This window comes from Piliocolobus tephrosceles, chromosome 9 (assembly GCF_002776525.5).
Source record: "Piliocolobus tephrosceles isolate RC106 chromosome 9, ASM277652v3, whole genome shotgun sequence".
Classification (NCBI taxonomy): Eukaryota; Metazoa; Chordata; class Mammalia; order Primates; family Cercopithecidae; genus Piliocolobus; species Piliocolobus tephrosceles.
The window spans coordinates 16,368,601-16,390,680 of record NC_045442.1 but is presented as its reverse complement, the minus strand read 5'-3'; the positions used below and the strand labels follow the sequence as shown (position 1 = coordinate 16,390,680).

At 36.5% G+C, this 22,080-nt stretch overlaps 1 protein-coding gene across 2 annotated transcripts in view; it reads right to left on the bottom strand.

The window, feature by feature from the left end:
- PDZD8 (PDZ domain containing 8) overlaps positions 1-22,080 on the bottom strand; it is a 103,319-nt gene that overhangs the window by 41,184 nt on the left and 40,055 nt on the right. For both annotated transcript variants that reach the window (XM_023224228.2, XM_023224229.3), the window contains one exon: positions 2,370-2,472. In XM_023224228.2, coding sequence (XP_023079996.1) covers positions 2,370-2,472 — 103 coding nt within the window. The remainder of the gene's footprint in view (positions 1-2,369; positions 2,473-22,080) is intronic.

The following is a 22,080-nucleotide window of genomic DNA, read 5'->3' as shown; positions in this document are numbered from 1 at the left end:
CAGAAAGACCCTGTCTTCACCAAAAAATAAAAAATAAAAATAAATAGATGAGTGTAGTGGTGCACACCTGCAGTCCCAGCTACTCGGGAGGTGGAAGCTGAGGTAGGAGGATAACTTGATCTCAGGAGTTAGAGGCTGCAGTGAGCCATGATTGTGCCACTGCACTCTAGCCTGGGTAACAGAGCGAGACTGTCTCTAAAAAAAAAAAAAAAAATCAAAAGGTCATCAAATAGATTTGAGTTGTTTTCTTGTGGACTGGCTACATAAAAGCCATTCATAACTCCTGTTTCTCCCTTGCCTTCTACTTCTAAAAAGGCAGAAAAATTAAAATGGCTTCTCATACTGTACTTTCTTGCTGCTGAGGAGGCCATATGACTCACTTCTGGCCAATGAGATATAAGTGGAAATCCCTGGAAGGAACTTCCAGGAAAGTTTTAAAAAGGACATGGCTGACCTGTGCTTTTGGCCAGCTCTGGACCACACTCTTTTTCTTGAAAGGTAAAATACTAAGTATGCATTAGACATCTTACAACCATGAGGGCAAAAACCCCATGCTAAGGAAGATGAAGGAGGAAGCTATGTTCCTAGATTACAGTGTTATACTCCTTTAAAAACTCAAGGCACATTAAAAGTATGACAGGAATTAAGTTTCTTTTATTCTGCATATTCATTATAGTTAGTGACTAACTTCACTGAACAAATTTCAACATTAAATACTGTTTTAAACCTAGATTGTATTTACACAAAGATAGCATCCTAAACTCATCAAATAATTTAGCATAATTGTTTTTAATGATGTTCTAGTTTCTACTCATATTTGTAATGTATTACAAATTATCGAATCCTACTCCCTGATGTTTTATGTTGTCTTAAAGAACATAATAATTCTCCTCCCTAGGAATATTAAATTCAGACATTCGTAATTTAATGCCTATAGACACTGTTGCTGACATTTTCAACATCAGATATAATTAATAATCTAGAATTCTTTCTTCAAAACTACTTATGACATCTGCTAAGATTTAAAATGATGACAAGATTAAAGTCTTACCAACTTTTGCTATAAAATATTAGAACTAATATCTTTGCAAATATAATAAAGGATATTGAAAATGCCAATAGCAATGGCAAGTTATGACCAATTTAAAGTAAAGGCAAAAATTGAGCTGGACAAAACAATAATGCTTCTTCAGGTAGTTATGTATTTCAAAACAAATTGTAATGCTACTTCCTTCATTTTTCTGAGGAATTGCTTCAAATTGTTTGAGACATAACTTAAAGAAGGTTGGGGCAAGAACAGCCACCAAAGAAAGGGGAAACCTTCCATGAAACCTCTATTTTGACCATGTCATTACCATGCTCAAAATCTTCAACAGCTCCCCACTGCTTTCATAAATCCAAACTCTGTGGGCCAACCATCCTCTCTTTCCAGGTTTATTTGTCCCTCCTTCTCCATTCTGATCAAAATTACCCTCTTTCTTCCAAAAGAATTTCATACTGTCCAATTTTTATATAAGGATGTTCACAACAGTTAATACATAAATAAATCAGAAACAATTTAAAAGTCAAAGGAATATTCATAAAAATACTACATAGTTGTCCATTAGAGACTTAGCAGGATTTCGACTGTTACCCTGTAGTACTAGGTACATGCTTCTACTAAAATAATTATTCACTGTTTATCTGAAATTTAGATTTAACTGGGTGTCCTCTATTTTCTCTGGTAAGCCTGCTCCAGTGTCATCTCTTTAGAGTCCTATTATCAACAGATGTAAAGAGTCTCCTTTATCATAACTTACAATTTCTCTGTCATATGCCTGTTTTCTTCATAGCACCTGTGAATCTTTGGGAATAGCTTCGTTCACTTTTTCTGTTTACCATTTGTTACTGTGTTCTATCTTTACCCTATAAAATGTAGATCACCTCCTCCCTCTTCCAATCCCCACACCACAAATCTACCCCATGTTAGTATCACAAGAATGGGGCTTTTTTTTGTCTTGAACAGTTTCTCTTGAATTTAAAACAGTGCCCAGCACAAAGTAAGTACTCATAAAATATCTGTCCAATGAATGAATAATGAATACTCTGATTTCACATGTACTTGAAGGTGTTTATTTAAAATTAGTTCCTTCTAAAAGTTCTGAAAGGAATGCTAGTCAGATTAGGTTTCTTATGCAGGTAACATGAATACTAACTATAGTTTCATGTGATTTACTTTATCAGTGTAGTTGTATTGTAACAAGACAAAGAACTGTTCATAGCTATTTGCACATGACCAAAAATAACTCCAGGAATATAGAAATAGTAATAAACGCATGCTTATAAAATAGAACTTTATACAGATATAAATCACTGCAAATCCATTTTACCGTCTTAATAGAACTCCTCTGTTTTTCTTCCCAAACACTACTGCTTAACTCAAGTGTGCAATGAACATTTGCCTCTCTGTCATAGGATCCAAAAATGAGTAACCTGCAGAATAAAACAAAACAAGGGAGAGTATCATTCCTGTTATATTCATTAAAATTTTTATTTCTAATTATTACAACAAGAAACAGTACATTACTCCATTACTATCATAGCTTTAGTAACAGAAAAAAAATTAAGTCAAATATTTTATACACCCTCTAGTGGAAACATGAAGTAAAGCTAAATTTGGTGAGATTCCAGGATATGCTGTTTTTCAGCGGCTAAGTCAAACAAATACAAACTATTATCTACTCATTAGGTAAAGAAATTGACCAAATATTTATATGTAGCAGCAAGAGCAATACATCTTCAAAACAGACTGCTGAATTTAAAAACAAACAAGATGCAGAATAATGCTAGTATACCATCAACTCTGTAAAACACACACACAAAAGTGCAATATAATTGCTTATAAACACACACACACACACACACACACACACACACACACACACACACCATCTACTAATGTGACCTCAGGCAAATTATTTAACTTCTCTAAGCTAAGCCCATCTCCTCCTCTGGAAACTCTGGGCAAAAATAGTACTTACCTCTGAGAACTGTTGTGAGTAAAAGGTAATGCACACGAGGCATTTAGCACAGTGCCTAGCAAACATTAAGTGCTCAATAAATGTTATTTCTATTATTGTCTTGAAAACTGTCAAGGAATATTGGCATCATGTAATTTTACTATTTAATATTTAGATCTAAAAAAGACATGTGAGGTCCAATCATGAGATTATATAATCTAGTTTTTAATGCTGAAGAAAAAAGGTTATTCATGTGTCCAACTTCTATATCATCTATCCTCAAAATCAGAATGTGAATCTGCCAACTTGTTTCAGGAGGAAGTTTGAGAACAGCTTTAACACTAACGAACATGTTGACTGTTACTCTATTACTTTACCTCCCTATGAAGATCATGAGATAGTAGTGAATACTGAAAAAGTGGATAAAACACATAAGAGAAATTTTTAAAAAAAACTGTGCCTGCAGGTTAAAGACCTCAAGCAAATCACGTCCATACTCCACAAACTAGACTCACAAACAGAAGCCTGAACAAACTCGTGGTGAAAAATCAAACCAAAACAAACAAAAATAAACCCCTAAAATTTTAAGCTCTAAACAATTCTTAAATACTCTTAAAAGGAACGTTAAACTTAGTGCCTAACAACCTATTATCAAAAAGAAGGCAGTCCAAATACATACAGGATTCTTAAAACATAAAATACTAAGTTTAGGGAAAAAATGAGAATCTACATTCATTAAAGCTCTGCTGCCACCAACTGTTCAAAGAATAAACTACCTAAGGGCCTTTACTATCATGCAGAGAAAAATGCACCAGCTAGTGTCCCCAAATTCCTGACAGGTATTAATCTTCAGAATTCAGGAATGAAAAAGCAAAATTCTCAGAAATTCTCCCCTGTAATCATAAGTTATTCCATATTTTTCACAGCACTTTAAAAATGCTTTTAGAAAGAGTAATAAAAAATTTAACAAAAATTAACTCAAAATGGGTCACAGACCTGAATATAAAAGCTAAAACTATAAAATCCTTAGAAGAAAACATAAAAGCAAATCTTTTTGACCTTGGACTAGGCAATGGTTTCTTAAATCCAACACCAAAAGCATAAGTACGAAAAGAAAAGTAGATAAATTGGACTTCACCAAAGTTAAAATTTTTTTAAAGTAAATGAAAAGACAACTCACAGAACGGGAGAAAATGTTTGCAAATCCAGTATTTGATAAGGGCCTAGTATCCAGAAAACATATGAATTCTTTACAGCTCAACAATAAAAAGACAAATAATGCAATTTTAAAACGGGCAAGAAATCTGAATAGGCACATCTCCAAAGATGCACAAATGGTCAACAAGCACATGAAAAGATGCTCAACATCATTAGCCATTGAAGAAGGACAAATCAAAATGACTTTTTATCCATTAGATTGGCTATAATAAAAGAGACAATTACAAGTATTGGTGAGGATATGGAGAAATTAGAATCCTCATACATCGTTGATGGGAATGTAAAATGATATAGTCACTTTGGAAAACAATTTTGACAGTTACCTAAAAAATTAACACAGAGTTAACACATAGCTCAGTAATTTCACTCCTAGGTGTGTAAGCAAGAGAAATGAAAGCATATATTCACACAACATGCATGCAAATGTTCACAGCAGCATTATTCATACTTAATAGCCAAAAAGTGGAAACAAGCCAAATATCCATCAAATGATGAGTCAGAGAAATGTGTCATATCCATATAATGAAGTATTATTCTACAATAAATGAAAGGAAGTATTAATACATGCTACATACACTATGAATGAACCTTGAAAAAATTCTAAGTGAAAAAAGCCAGTCACAAAAGACTGCATATTGTATGATTCCATTCATATAAAATATCTTGAAAAGGCAAATTTATACAGACAGCAAGTTATCTAGGGTTGCAGGAGGAGTACTATAAGAAAATGAGGATTACTGATAATGGATAAGGAATTTCTTTGAGGGGGATGAAAATATTCTAAAATTAAACTCTGACAGTGGTTATACAGTCCTGTAAATATATTAAAAAACAGTTACTTGTATACTTTAAATGGGTGAATTGCATGGTATATTAATTATATCTCAATAAAACAATATAAAGAAAAAATGAGTGATCATAACAATAAATAACGAATCATTTTTCTGTGGAAAGGTTACATTTAAAGTTTCAAAGGTTTTAAAAAAAGATATAATAATAAATGATTGGTTTATTATGGTTATAAGTCAATATACTGTGACAAGATTATAAACTTCAATAAAATGTAAAACTGCTCTATATTTGATAAAGATATTTGATAACAGAAAACATAAAAAGGGTACTTTAAAACCAAATAAATTCAAAAAAATTATTAATTGTGAAAAATAACCATATATATTAATAACATTCTTAACAATAAAAATTTAAAGCATACAAAGCATTATTTGCCCTATTCAAACTCTTCATTTTTGTTTTGTGACAAATATCACAGAAAAAGTTTTTGTTTTGAATTGTTATTGATTCGTTCAATTGTAATGAGTATTTCCAAAATCATCTCCAGGTGGGAGGCCATTATACTGAGCTCCTGCACTAGATCCTAGTAAGAACAAACCAAATAAGAGGCCCAAACAGACTTATAACTGAATTTGTTGTAGTTTTGTCTTTTGACAGTTCTGGTGGCCCTATGAAGGGACATGAAGGAGATTTCTGATGACCCATGACCCAGAGACCTCTTGAGGAACATGGAAAAGGTGCTGCTGAGCCCTCTTTTGGGTCCTCTGTCTTCCTCAGGAAGCCCTGAAAATTGTTAAGTTTCTCACAAGCTTTGCTTTCTTTTGCCCTGAGTTCCCTGATCTCTGTGGTTTGGGGTTAATCTGTGCTGTGAGAAGATACTTGACTTTTGGATTTGCAGTAGCTTAGGAGTCACTGGCAAGAGCTGCAGTTTTAAAGGTAACTGACAGTGGTTGAACTAAGTGGTTATTACTGCAGGGGGCACGAACTCCAGTTTTCAGAATTTGCAGTTATGTTGGTTCTATATTCCTCATTTTTCTTGTACACTCAGGTAATAGAGGCCTCAGGTGTCTGGTTCACAGAGAAATGGGAAAATCACTGACCAGGTTGATCAGTGGAATGTCAGAGCCAAAGCCATAACCTGACTGGTGGACATGGGTGAGGCACGTAAGAGCTATTAGAGCAACCCATCACTAAAAAATAAGACTACCATGAGAAGATAAGCGTGGTCAGGGAATGGGTCAGTTAACATAAAGTTGTTCAGCAGCCACAAGAAAATATCCATGCAATGAAGCACACTGTAGAAGCATTATAGGACTCAAATTCATGGCATATCCCTCTTAGGTTTTTATCTTGGCTCTGGGAGACCCAAGACTCAATGTAAAAATAGGATCCTTAATTTCTGAAGAGTTGAGTACTTGGCCTTCTGGCTACACCCGACTTTCACATGTATGAGTATTAAGCCTGAAAGCTGCATATACTTACAGAAGTGGCAAAATCTTATTATAGATAATTCAGAATTACAATGGTCATATGAAGACCGTTCCAGAAGAATAAGACCATTCATCTAAGAAATGTACTTGAATCCCAAGCCTCCCAATTAATTGGTAGAGAGAATGGGATTCTCCTTTTAATTGGTATTCAGAAGCCTTAAAGAAACAACAGGATTCAAAAATAGCAAAAAGATTCATTGCAAAAAGCTAATGAAAAGCTAAAAATGCAAGATAATCCTCATATACCAAGGACAATAAGACTGGCCTTACTACTATTGCTCCCCTCTATCCTACTTTGCCTGGATATTAAGTCTACTAACCGTTTGAACTACATTTCTTTTCTGAAAGAGCAGTTAAACAGCTTTTTAAATAAAATAAAACACCCTGAAAATTCCAAAATGATCCCCCAGTAACTTACACTTCCTGGACAAAAGCATAGAGAACTTTCTATATCCAGGGAAGAACTTCAAAATTTTTCTGAAGAATTCATGGTCTTAATTGGAACCTATGACCTGTTATTACTGACCTCTACCAACTAATACACTTTGTCGAAAGGGACCTGAGGAAGCACAAAAATGAATGTAAGAGGCAGAACAGTATTCTCCTGAGAATGCTATTAGTGGCCCAACAAGCCCTACCTGGATCTACTTACGGGTAAGGCAGAGCCCCCAAAACTGCAAATGACTTTCTGAAAGCCATTCCTAAAGTGTTTCCCCATTTGCACTATGTGGTCTATCACCCAGACCTACATGCTAAAGAAATATGAAGCTGTTACTGACTTGAAAATTCACTTGGAAGCCCTTTTGGTAAGGCATTCCAGCTTCCCCCAACTTGATGCAGGCTCATAAAAAAGACAAAAGACAGGCGGGGAGCAGTAGCTCTCACCTGTAATCCCAGCACTTTGGGAGGCCAAGACGGGTGGATCACTTGAGCCCAGGAGTTTGAGACCAGCCTGGCCAACGTGGTGAAACCCCGTCTCTACTAAAAATACAAAAATTAGCCAGCTGTGGTGGCGCACACCTGTAATCTAAGCCACTCAGGAGGCTGAGACAGAAGAACTGCTTGAATGTGGGAGGCTGAGGTTGCAGTGAGCCAAGATAGTCCAGCACGAGCAAGACTCCATCTCAAAAAAAAAAAAAAAAAAAAAAGACAAGAGGCTACAGGACTGAGCTACACTAGTAATCACAGCAGAACATTTCAAGAGGACCTTAGAGCAAAATAAGAAACAAATGACTTCCAAATTACAGCCTTCCAATTACAGGAGCTCCATGGCAACCAACAACCCAGAATGACCTTTGGGCCTGTCCGTAGGGTGCTTCTACAATAAAGGAACGCTACTGCAGCAGTTTCCAAAGAAACACTGCCACTTGTGCAAACAACCAAGACAGTATAAAAAGGGTTGCCCAAAAAAATTTCTAGGGAAGTCCCTAAGAACAAGCTTCTGAATTTTCTCCTAGGTTCATCTGTGTACTTCCTTGTAAAATTCTATAGTGAATTACTATAATTCGCCAACTACATCTCATCTACCTGACACACTTGAATCAGTCTAGGTTCTCCTAGAGAGTGTCTATTTTGAAAAGCCTGTCAGGGTAGGGCTAGAGTTCAGCGCCACTCTCTAGAGAGAAATCTCAAGAAAAAAATCAGAGGAAAATGAAACAAATTCAGTTTTGGCAGATATATACTTTGTTCATCCAGATGAGACTTGGAGATATTCAGATTTAAAATGTAGTTCATCTGACAAATCAACCTCTAATAATAGGCAACATGCTCTAAGCTCATTCTTATAAAAATTTGCATTCTTTCTCCATGCCTTTGAGATAAAAAATTTCTATAATGTTTTACCTAAGAATCACTCCTTGGAAGTGCAAATTTAGGGTTGCTAGGTTAACAACTGCTTAGGGGAATGGAACAGGTAACTGAAAGACTGATAGTTTACAGGAGAAAAAAAGCCATGTGGAAACTGTCAAATGAAAAATTTTGAAAGCTGCGGAATCCGCAAGAAACAAGCAATATGTGTTTTTGGTAAGAAAAGTTATAGAATTTTCTTGGAGGACTGATCTGTTCTTAATAGGAAATAGTGAAAGATTTTTCTTTGCTTTTTAAATAATTGGCCTAGGAAACAAAGATTTTGTGTTTTATCAAGATAATTGTTAGTGCTTCATGTTATCTTTCACATTTAATTACTTGAGTCTTCTCAATATTAAAAGAGTTAAGTTTTTGTTGACAACTGTATAACCCGTACTTGTCTTTAAAATCTTTCTCGATTAAATACATAACAAGATCATATTTAGTTAAGGTTTAAAACATTTCGATATTTTTGACAAACTTACCAAAATCAAATTCTAAATTAAGTCTCTTTGACCTTAATTTAATTTTGGAATTTCCTAGTTGGGCCCCTGAAAACCCAAAGACTATGTTTCTCACCTTGTGAAAGAGAGATAACTAACTAGGCTTATGTGATGAAATTATATGGGAAGCATTGTCAAATAACGATACTAAACCTTCTTTACATTATGTTAACGGGTATGTTACTGATATGAGTATTCCAAAATTTGTATGAGATTACTAGAAATCTAATAGTTATCAGTCATAATTTTTGATTATGTTAAATGTTACAATGCTATAGCAATAACCAAATTTCTTTGTCAATTGCTGATTATAATGAACTCTCATCAGATTTTTAGCCATGGCCATTCTAACTCTTGATCATCCACAGACAACGGTTTTGGTTCTTCCCTAAAAGCATGTGCAGTCAGTTACCGTTCAAAATTGCTTATTCGTCAAGATTCACTACAAGTACTCTGGAATACAAGTTTCTGATAACTTTAAGATCATACCATTGGCCTAGATAAGAATTTATAAAACTCCAATGAAGAAACTGAAGGCTTCATGAAACTGCTAACCAAGATCTGGCAGAATAAGAATAAATTCCACAGAACTGAATAAACTGATGAGAATTTTTTTTATGATTTTTAAATTTTAAATATTGCTGATTCTTCAGTGTTTTGTTTTCCAGATTTAAAGAAACTGTTTTTTTCTTTTAATCTATAGCTTATAGTAGTGTGGTCAAGTTCACTTTTGTGAGCAAAATTTGAAACCTTTACTTTTTCATCCCATCTGATCCCTCCAGATTTTGGAAACTATTAGTGAGTATTCTTAATTTTATGGCAATATAATCATTTACATATGTTTCTTAAGAATCTGTTCTCCTTGTAAAAGGACACAGTTGGCAATGGTACCAAGCTTTGACTGGAATCTCATATTTTCAGATATGACCAGACAACTTCAAGGAATTAAAGTTGACTTTATGGCACCATTAACACCTCTGTCGCCCCTCTCCCCAACTGCCACCATGGAAAAACTGGTCTGGTACCTTGAATACAACAGCTCAGCTGGTGATCTTACAGCAGGGTGAAGAATGTCGCTTCCTGACAGGCCCAGGAAACTCAGCATATTTTTGGGACCTCAAGAGATAGGAATTCACCAAAATCTATTAAGTACTATAGGTGACGTTTAATGGTGAGTCCTGGGTTTGGCTTCACAGCCTTCAGAGTCTTGTAAGTCTTATTTGAAATTACCCATAAAAAGTTTCAGAAAAGCAAACTTTTTTTTTTTTTTTTTTGAGACAGAGTCTAGCTCTATCACCCAAGCTGGAGTGCAGTGGTGCAATCTCAGATCACTAGAACCTCCACCTCGTGGGTTCAAGCAATTCTTGTGCCTGAGCCTCCCAAGTAGCTGGGATTACAGGCACATGCCACCATGCCTGGCTAACTTTTTGTATTTTTAGTAGAGATGGGGTTCCACCATATTGGCCAGGCTGGTCTCAAACTCCCGGCCTCAAGGGATCTGCCCGCCTCAGCCTCCCAAAGTGCTGAGATTACAGGTGTGAGCCACCATGCCCAGCCAAAACTATGAAAAAAAAGCCACACTTTATCTGTTAGATTGTAGCTCAGTTCGTTTGTAAGTTTTTATTATCTTCCTATAGACTGAACTAGATCCTGGATTCTTCTAGTTTCCTCCTGATATGGTTTGGCTCTGTCTCCCCATCCAAATCTCACCTTGAACTGTAATCCCTATAATCCCTATGTGTCAAGGGTGGGACCAGGTGAAGGTAATTGGATCGTGGGGATGGTTTCCTTCATGCTGTTCTTGTGATAATGAGTGAGACTCACGAGATGTGATGGTTTTATAAGTGTCTGGCATTTCCCCTGCTTGCACTCAATCTCTCTTTCTTCCCCTTCCGCCATGATTGTAAGTATCCTGAGGCCTCCCCAGCCATGCAGAACTGTCAGTCAATTAAACCTCTTTTCTTTATAAACTACCCAGTCTTGGGTATTTCTTTATAGGAGCATGAGAACGGACTAATAAACCTCCAATATTTGGTTCCATACAACTCTCCAACTAAGAATAGTAACTGCTCTGTTCTTTAATCCCTATATGGTGAAGCTAGACAAATCAATATAAATTTCAAGAGACAAGTTTCATACCTAATGTGTGGGCCACACAGAGTTCAGCAAATCATCCTATGCCATAACCAGAGACGTTACAACAGTGAACCAGGACAAGAAGTTGATAGTTTTGTGCTGTGGACAGCTTTTCCCAAGACTTCGGAACAAGCCTCCTTATCATAATGAGACTCTTACCTCTCTTAATGCCTTGCTTAAGCTTTCTTCTTTTGCTTGGTGCAGGATAATGCTGTAATCAAAATTCCACAATCAAACAGCTTCTGTGGGTAACTTGATGAAGTGCTAGATCTGTTACGTCAAACCCAAATCTTTATATGACCTAAGAGATCCATTAATATACCTAGTGGTTACCTTTAGCAACATCTCTAATACAACTGCTTGTTCAAATTGAACTAGCGGTCCCTTGCATAGAGTTACACTTCTAGAACCACTTGTTCTCACTCCTTGTTTTAAATTAGCACAGTCATAGAAAGTTGGATAATAGAATTTCTACCTACTAGCTGAACAAGGAGGAATCTGTGCAGTTGCAGACACTTCTTGTTACACACGGATGAATACATCTGGTATTATAAAGATTGAAGTACAAAAAATTAACAAAAGGCGACTTGGTTACAATGGGTAGACTTCTAATATAGCTCATTCTTTGATCCATCTGATTAGATTGGTTTGGTTCATGGGGACCTTGGTTAGGGAACATACTCCAAACTCTGCATACTATCCCTCTGATAGTAGTAGTCTCCCTATGCACTGTATTCTCTCAAATGCTTTGAATGTTTATATGCAGCCATCCATCAAACATCAAATGGTCTCTCTTGGCTGGAACAACAAAAACTCAAAGAAATGAGTGACCGTGAGGACACTGTAATCTATGAATGGCATGTTGAAACTGGCAATGCAGAACGATAGAAACTTCAAGTAGCACTAATGCCCTAAGTTTTGGTCAGACTCTCACCTAGGGGTACTAAAGGATCTCACCTAGGTGAGAGTGTGACCAAATGAGGGGAATTGTTAAACAAAAATTATGGGAGGCCAGTGTTTTGGACTAAGCTCCTGCATTAGGCCCTAACAAAACAGACTAAACCAAAATAGAGTCATTTTAATGCTAAATGTCATATAAGCAATTAGATTCCAAACAGACTAGTTTTTTCTGAAAATAGGTGATTCCAGTCTACCTGAGTTAGCATAAGTCAGTCCCCTGTGCTTTAACCTTTACCAAGAAGCAACTTATGTTAACCAATCAGGTTTTTTATGTATTGTTCTGTTTCCTTGTTTCCACCTTACCAAACCTACTGTTCTTGCTGCCATTGTCCAGTGGGAGTTTTCATTCTATTTGCAGAACAGAGGCTGTCCTGATGCATGAATCATGAATAAAAGCCAATTCAATCTATAATTAAATGTTTATAATTGTCTTTTGACAGGTGTTAGGGTACACGTTGCTTCACGTGTGTTTACTTTTTTCCATGAAAATATTTTGTCCAATTTTTCTGAATTTGGTTTTACCTTTGAAATGGATATGGCTTTTACTAATTCTGATTTTTAGATTACTTTTTTATTCTGTCACAGAATTATGCAACATTCACATCTTCTCTTTACATTTCTTCTGTTGAAGTATATATAAAGAGCTGTAGCTTTAAGTGGATATTCAAATACTGGAAAACACCAACAAACATTATTATCACTCTAGTACAATTAGAGTGTCTCCTACAAAGGTTAGCTTCACTACAGAGAAGCATCTGTCAAATCTGCCAATTTAAGGATTTGTTTTGCTCCAAAACTTATTTCTTGGGAATAAAAAAAAAAAAGGATTATTTCTTAGGATTAATATAAAGTATAATATGTGCACAAACTTAATTATTTTGTTTGCAAGAATGACTCCCATTACCAAAGTTATACTCAAGATTAACTGTTCAGAATGTGATTGTTTCTCTCCTACAAGTTCCAGATTTGGTTTCTGGGACCTAATTCCCTATGTCAGTGCTTCCTGTGCCTGCTTTTGACCTGACATCAATGAATTCCTTCAACCAGCAGTGTTTCTATGTTGACTGTCAAGCTTTAATTCTCAGAAGAATTACAATATTCCCTCCTCCCCTGCATTTTCCTGATTTTTTAAGATCATTCTTTTTTTTTTTTTTTGGACACAGGGTCTTGCTCTGTTGCCCAGGCTAGAGTACAGCAGTGTGATCACGGCTCACTGCCACCTTGACTTCCCAGGATTAAGCAATCCTCTCACCTCAGCCTCTGGAATAACTGGGACTACAGGCACAAGCCACCATGCCCAGTTAATTTTTTTTTTCTATGTTTTTGTAGAGAAAAGGTCTCACTATGTTGCATCAAACTCTCTTTACCAAAAAGTAACTTATGTTAACCAATCAGTCTTTTTTTTTTTTCTATTGTTCTGTTTCCTTGTTTCTACCTTACCAAACCCACAGTTTTGCCATTGCCCAGTGGAAGTTTTCATTCTATTTGCAGAACAGAAGCTATCTTAATTCATGAATCATGAATAAAAGCCAATTAGATCTATAATTAAATATAATCCTCCCTCCTCAGCCTCCCAAAGTGTTGGGATTATAGGGTGGGCCACAGCACCAGGCCTTGACTGATATCTCCTCTTGATATTTGAAAACCATGGAAATTTCTGAAGAAATGCCAGAAAGGAGTTTCCACTGGAAACGTGAGTACCAGCCAGTTACATGAATATAGAAGACATTTGCTTTAGCTTAAGATGAACTATAATCTCTACATTTAAACAAAAGAGTCAATTTTCATTTCACATTTCTTACAGTTCAACCTTAAACAAAGACAGGCTTTCCATTCAAATTATATAATGACCAGAAGCAAGTAGTGTAACAATCACTGGCTAATAAATATTTTGCATAAATATAAACAATCAACATGTGTTAAATAAGCAAGAAATGAGTATAAATAAATGTCTACTATTACTACTTCCAAAGGGAAGTCAGTACTACTAAACAAAAAAGCAAAAGAAATTGCCTTTTATCTCCTCTAAATTGCCTTCAATCTCCTGAAACAGCTATTACCTCTGTGAAATTTCTTACCAAGTTCAAAGTATTCTTTTAAAGGCAAAGGTATGCTGAAACCTTCCAGTAAGCACAAATACAAACACCACCTAGAAACATGTTAAGATTGTTTACGTGATTAACCCATTTATACTGGAGGCTGCAAAATTTTTTTGCGAAAAATCAGACCTTGGCGATGATGTTGAGCAGTAGGATATAAATAACTCCCACAAGCTTAGAGTTCCAATAATGGAAGACTAGGTATAAATGGACTAAGGATCAAACCACTGAGAAAAGGAAAGTAATTCCCAATGCTCCTGCTGTAAGAAAATCATTTCTACAAAGAAAAGTACAAAATGGTGGGGCGTGGTGGCTCGTGCCTGGAATCCCAGCACTTTAGGAGGCCAAAGTAAGTGAATACCTTGAGGCCAGGAATTCAAGACTAGCCTGGGCAACATGGCAAAACTCCGTCTCTACAAAAAATATAAAAAGGAGTTGGGCATGGTGGTGTATGCCTGTAGTCCCAGCTACTCGGGAGGCCGAGGTGGGAGGATTGCTTGAGCCTGGCAGGTGGAGGTTGCAGTGAGACAAGACCAAGACACTGCACTCCAGTCTGGGTGACAGAATGAGACCCTATCTCAAGAAAGGAAGAGGGAGGGAGGGAAGGAAGGAACGAAAGAAGGGAGGGAGGGAGGGAAAAATCTGTTTTTTCTTTTTTTTTTTCCCCCTTTGGTGACTAAACTTAATTTGAAAGGAAAATCCTGCACCTGAAGGGGATCAAATACCACTTCACCTGTTGTTAAGAGTCAGGCTTCGTTGACCTTTTATACCTGCTCACCTCCTCTCTATATTCCCCACCCCCCTCAGAAACATCCTCATGCAGAACTCAATTTTCCTCAAATTTCACGACTTCCAAATCTAATCTACAGTCCTCATTTTCCCCCTGCTACCTCTAAAACCCCAAGAGTTTGCAGAACACTCCTACAGGGAAATCTAACCACGCCTTACTACTTAAGATATGTAAAATCAAATTCATCTGCTTTTGAAATGAGTACCTCTATTTTCCCCTCCAGTCCTTGAAGGCAACTGTGTCTTGTTCTTTCTATCCTACAACATGCAGAAAATAATCAGTACTTGCTGAACAAATCAATGTCAATGGATACATAACCCTCCTACACTCAGATCCTTAGAGTTCCTTTGCCTCCCCTGCCTATTAACTCAATCATATATTCAGTCATTCACTAAACCCTGTCCTAGTTATCCCATGTGTCCCTTCCTTCCTGTTCCTATTAACACGTATCCATGAGGCATTTGCCTCCTCACCTTTAACCCACAACACCTCTTAAATTTGTCTCTGGGGCTTCAATCTCTATATATACAATCTACTCCATAAATATGCAGATTTTTCTTAATAGCACCTTCAATAACTTTTCTCTGATTAAAGGATCACCACTGTAACTTCTTTTGCCAGCAAATTTGGTCCTGAAACATCTACACTTCATTCAGACAAGACGTGGATAACACTTTACAATTTTAATTCTCTTTTATCTTACGGCTCTTTTTCCAATTACCTAAAATCTACAATCCATCTATCTTCCTGTATCTTATCCATGAAGTTTTCCACGGTAGTCTCAATTCAAAAATACTTCTTCCTTGCACTAAGTTTCTATACTACCTATCACTTAAGCCTCAATTCAAATTAGACAGCCTCATATAGCTGACTTATTTATGCATTTGTTTTTGTCTGTTAGTCCTAAGTACATTTTAAGTTTCTAGAGGGCAGACACTGAGCTCCAGATTTTTTGTATTCATCATAGTACTTAGACAAAATGCATTCAGTGTTGATGTTGGAATGACTAGTGGTAGTGTGGCGGAAGCAGTAGTGGTGGTGGTAGCAGCAGTAATAGTTAAAGCAGCTAACATTTACTGTAGGGACAATTCTAAGAGCTTTACATTTATTACTTCATTTAATTTTCACAATTACTCAAGGAAATAGGTAATATTATCCCTAATTTACACATTAGAAAACTGAACACAGAGAGGTTGAGTAACATGTCAGACATTACATAGCTAATAAATGAAAAGTCTGGACTATATAAGTTGAGACAAATGAGTTGAAAAAATTTTGACATAAAGAGAAAATAAAGGCAGCTATTTTTTGGTTAAAATCATAAATGCTACTGCAAATAAAATACATTAAAAGCACTGATTATCAAAGACACAATCCTCTTTTAAATTATTTTCTGACCACAGTTTATTTTTCCTGAAGGTATTATATGAGTGTGTAGCATACCAATACAGCATTTAAAACATTTTGGAGTATGGCATTTTAAAAAAGAGCACTGGTGTTATGTCAGCTGTATTCGTACTTAGTTTTCTTACATTATTTTACAATTCAGACATCAGAAGAATTAAGGCGCTATATTTGGTAATATGAAACAGTACTGGATGTATACAATTACAAAAGAAACAAGGCTATTTTCCAGCATCACGACCTTAGAGAAAAGGATAGGGGGAAGAAAAGAGAACCTACATAAACATAGGAGGGAGAAATTCCAAATTCGGAATCTTTTGAAAAAAGTCTGCATCTAGTTAAAAGCAACCTAATTATATGGAAGATTCTTTATATCTGAGATAAATTTATAAAAACTAACGGAAAACATCACTCAACTTTTATTTAACTGCATACAGGATGTCAAGTAATTAATAAATGCAAACATAGTCTCAAAATCTTTACAGGAACCTGGTTCATCTGGTAGAGTTGTGTCTAAATTTACATAGACTTACATAGCTTTAAAGACTTGGAGGAAATAAATGGTGCTGGGAAAACTGGCTAGCCATAAGTAGAAAGCTGAAACTGGATCCTTTCCTTACTCCTTATACGAAAACTAATTCAAGATGGATTAGAGACTTAAATGTTAGACCTAATACCATAAAAACCCTAGAAGAAAACCTAGGTAATACCATTTAGGACATAGGCAAGGGCAAGGACTTCATGTCTAAAACACCAAAAGCAACGGCAACAAAAGCCAAAGTTGACAAATGGGATCTCATTAAACTAAAGAGCTTCTGCACAGCAAAAGAAATTACCATCAGAGTGAACAGGCAACCTACAGAATAGGAGAAAATTTTTGCAATCTACTCATCTGACAAAGGGCTAATTTCCAGAACCTACAAAGAACTCAAACAAATTTACAAGAAACAAACAACCCACCCCATCAAAAAGTGGGCAAAGGATATGAACAGACATTTCTCAAAAGAAGACATGCATACAGCCAACAGACACATGAAAAAATGCTCGTCACCACTGACCATCAAAGAAATGCAAATCAAAACCACAATGAGATACCATCTCACACCAGTTAGAATGGCAATCATTAAAAAGTCAGGAAACAACAGGTGCTGGAGAGGATGTGGAGAAACAGGAACACTTTTACAATGTTGGTGCGACCGTAAACTAGTTCAATCATTGTGGAAAACAGTATGGAGATTCCTCAAGGATCTACAACTAGAAATACCATATGACCCAGCCATCCCATCACTGGGTATATACCCAAAGGATTATAAATCATGCTGCTATAAAGACACATGCACACGTTATTCACAATAGCAAAAACTTGGAATCAGCCCAAATGTCCATCAGTGACAGACTGGATTAAGAAAATGTGGCACATATACACCATGGAATACTATGCAGCTATAAAAAAGGATGAGTTTGTGTCCTTTGTAGGGACATGGATGCAGCTGGAAACCATCATTCTCAGCAAACTATCCCAAGAACAGAAAACCAAACGCCGCACGTTCTCACTCACAGGTGGGAACTGAACAATGATATCACTTGGACTCGGGAAGGGGAACATCACACACCAGGACCTATTATGGGGAGGGGGAAGAGGGGAGGGATGGCATTGGGAGTTATACCTGATGTAAATGACGAGTTGATGGGTGCTGACGAGTTGATGGGTGCAGCACACCAACATGGCCACAAGTATACATATGTAACAAACCTGCACGTTGTACACATGTACCCTAGAACTTACAAGTATAATAATAAAATTAAAAAAAAAAAAAAAGACTTGGAGGAATAATATTCAGCAACAATTCCAAGTAGTTCCTTCTGATTTTCAAAAGCATTCATTTTGAGTGCAACTTTTCCTTTATACAAATTTAAATGTCTTATGCTTGAGCTAATTTCCTCTTATCGCTTCCTCCAAGAAAAAAAAAAACAAAACAAAACAGAACTTCAGCCTTCAACTAAAAAATACTTCATTATATGCACTCTGCATCCCTGGATCTTTCTGAAAAGGTAATTTATTTTAAAAATAATGCGCTCCCCTAAAAAATGTTAAAAATTTCCAAAACCGACACTTCTAACATAAAAGTTTTCAGAACCAAAATAATTTTTATTCTGTACGTTTTTTTTTGAGACGGAGTTCTACTCTTGTTGCCCAGGCTGGAGTGCAATGGCGCCATCTTGGCTCACCGCAACCTCCACTTCCTGGGTTCAAGTGATTGTCCTGCCTCCGCCTCCCGATTAACTGGAATTACAGGCATGCGCCACCACGCCCGGCTCAGTTTTGTATTTTTAGTAGAGACCGGGTTCTCCATGTTGATCAGGCTGGTCTCAACTCCCGACATCAGGTGATCCGCCCACCTCGGCCTCCCAAAGTGCTGGGATTACAGGCGTGAATCACCGCTCCTGGCCTCTGTAAGGTTTTTTTTGAAAAAGGATATGGGCCAGGTGTGGTGGCTCACGCCTGTAATCCCAGCACTTTGTGGGGCCAACACAGGCAGATCACTTGAGGTCAGGAGTTTGAGACCAGCCTGGCCAACAAGATGAAACCCCCGTCTCTACTAAAAATATAAAAATTAGGTGGGTGTGGTGGCCGGTGCCTGTAATCCCAGCTATTTGAGAAGCTGAGGCAGGGGAATCACTTGAACTGGGGAGGCAGAGGTTGTGGTGGGCGGAGATTGCACCATTGCACTCCAGCCTGGGCAGCAGGGCGGACTCTGTCTCAAAAAAAAAAAAAAAAAAAAGGATACGGAGGCAGAATAAGATAACAGAAAGACTGAGGAACTCTGGAGTTAGACAAAACTAGATTCAAATTCCAGTGGTACTGAGCAAGTAACTTGTGGATCTCAGTTCATCCATAAAATGGATATAATAACACTAATCTTGTAAAGATGCTCTGAGAGCTGGAAATAATAAATGCAGTAACGTACCTACATATTGCAGATAATAAATAAGTACAACTAATAATACAATTATTTGTAGAGCCATGCCCCAAATATCTTCAGATTTAGCTATTTTTCCTTAAGAAAATGTCAAAACATTAAAATAAAGGCAGGTAATAAAAGAAGCACCCACATACTAACTACTCAGGAAAAAAGCAAATATTATTATTTAGCCTTATTTGCTTCAGATGGATTTTTTTAAGTTATACTCAAGCCAAAATAACAAAATAAATTTAATCAAACTCAATGCTAAAATAAACGGGATTCACAGACAAATACAAACTGGAAATATTTTGAAGTTATAACTCCTAAAACAGCTCCTCTTGTAAATGAATTTCAAAAGCTCATAATATTTCATAATATTAACAGCCTTCCCTACAGAACTAAACATTTCACTTTAAAATATGAACATAATGCTATTTAAAGGATTAATTCCCTATTTCTCTCTTCTGTCAAACTTCTACCTTAAAAATGCTTCACACCTAATATGTTAATCAAGACCAGGTGACAACACTAAAAAAGAATTTAATCACATAATTAAATGATTTTCTTTGCCTTAATGTAAAGATCAATGTAAAACTATGTATTTCGGGTTCTAGAATGATGTCAAGAGTGGTGGCACCATTCTAAGTCTTCCCAAAAACCCCCATAAAAGGACAAAAAGCAATGAGGAAAACAAAAGCAAAATTCAACAACATGTACAACAAAATGAGGTGGCCAACATTTTAACAGTAGTGAAGTAGTCACTCAAATTCTTCCACAGATTGTAATTATAAAAACTGGATAAAAAATTTTTTTAATCACATTTAAAGGCAATGAAAACCTTCCAAATGTAGACAGAAGCCTGCTTTGAGTTTAATATTTCAATTATCAAAAAACTGCAGCTGCAGGCAGGGCACAGGGTTTCATGCCTGTAATCCCAACACTTTGGGAGGTTGAGGCGGGTGGGCTGCTTCAACCCAGCAGTTTGTGACTAGCCTAAGCAATAGGATGAAACCCTTTCTCTACTAAAAATACAAAAAATTAGCCAGGTGTTGGTGGCACATGCCTGTGGTCCCAGCTACTTGGCAGGCTGAGGCAGGAGGATCGCTTGAGCCCAGGAGGTCAAGGCTGTGGTGAGGCATGATCATGTAACTGCACTCCAGCCTGGGTGACAAAGCAAGACCCTGTCTCAAAACAAAACAAAACAGACTCCTGATGTGCTCAGATGTTAGATTTAGCAGATTGAGGCTGCAATGCAGCAATTATACATATATATATAAAAACTGACACAACATTTGTTCAAAGAATTAAAGGAAAACATAATGAGTGAACAGATAGGAAATATCAACATAGAAATGAGAACTATACAAAACAGAAATTCTAGAGCCAAAAAGTATAATGAACGAGATTAAAAATTCACTAGATGAGCTCAACAGAAAACTGGAGATAGAAGACTCAGTGAACTTGAAATTAGATCACGTGAATTACTCAATCCAAAGTACACAGAGAAAAAGAATTTAAAGAAACAAATAAACAAGCAAACAAACCAAACCTCAGGGGACCTATGGGAAAATGAAACAGCCCAACATAATATGTAATCTAGAATAAGAGAGGTGGAAAAAAAGGCCAAAACAACTGAAAAAATAAGAATAGCCCAAACCCCCAAATTTGGTTGCAAACACTAATTCGTATGTCCAAGAAGCTAACTGAAATGGAAGCAGGAAAAAACACAAAGAAAGCTCCCCTAGACATGGTCTAAGTGCTGACAGCCAAACATAAAGTAAAACGTTGGAAAGCAGCCAGAGGAAAACAACATGTTACATATGGAGGAAGAATAAAACAAGTTGCTAACTTCTCATCAGAATATGGGATTGACATAGCCAAAGTGCTGAAGGAACAGATGAAAGGAAAGTAAATTTCCAGGTAAGCAAAAAATGAGACAATTTGTAGCCAGCAGACCTACATAACAAGAAGTGCTAAAGGAAGTTCTGCAGGGTAAAGGGAAGGAATGCCAGATGACAATTTTGATACAAAAGAAAAAATAAAGGGCAACAGAAATGGTAAATATACAGTAAATGTAAAAACAACCCACCACTACCAAAATTTTTCTTTTAATTTCTTTAAAGGACAGGTAACAGTTTAAGGCAAAAATAACACCACTGATGGTTTAATAACCTATATACCATCTGTATTATCTTTTTGTATAGTTCTGGGTTTGGAGAAGCATGTTAATACTCTACATATTTAAAAGCAAAAATCAGGAAGGATGAAGAAAAGTAGGAGTGGGGGGAGACTAAATCTGAAACAAATAAACCCAACTATATTTTAAATGAACACCATAATCACACCGAAAAGGAAAAAAGAAATCTAAATAATTTAAGAACACAGTACTTGACCTCACATTCCCTCAATCTTGGGCAGCATCAGGGAGAATTACAAAGGAATCCTGAACTCCTTGTAGTATGTTTTTTGTACTTGTATGAACAATGCAATTCTGAAACTAAGTAAGATTATTATAGGATTGAGCAAATGAATAAAAGTGCTGATGTTGCTGAGTGCCATGAAGTAAGAATTGGGGGAAGAACCAAAGCAAGGAATAATTCCATGAGGATGAACTAGAATTGGAGGTACAGGTTTGAGCATTCTTTATCCAAAATGCTTAGGACCAGGAGTGTTTCAGATTTTGGAATATTTGCTTATACTTAATGAGATATCTTGAAGATGAGACCCAAGTCTAAACACAAAATTAATTTGTTTCATATACACTTTATAGCCTGAAGGTAATTTTATACAAAAATATTGTTTCCTACATGAAACCAAGTTTGTGTACAGTGAACCATCAGAAAGCAAAGGTGTCAGGTGTGTATTTTCCACTTGTGGC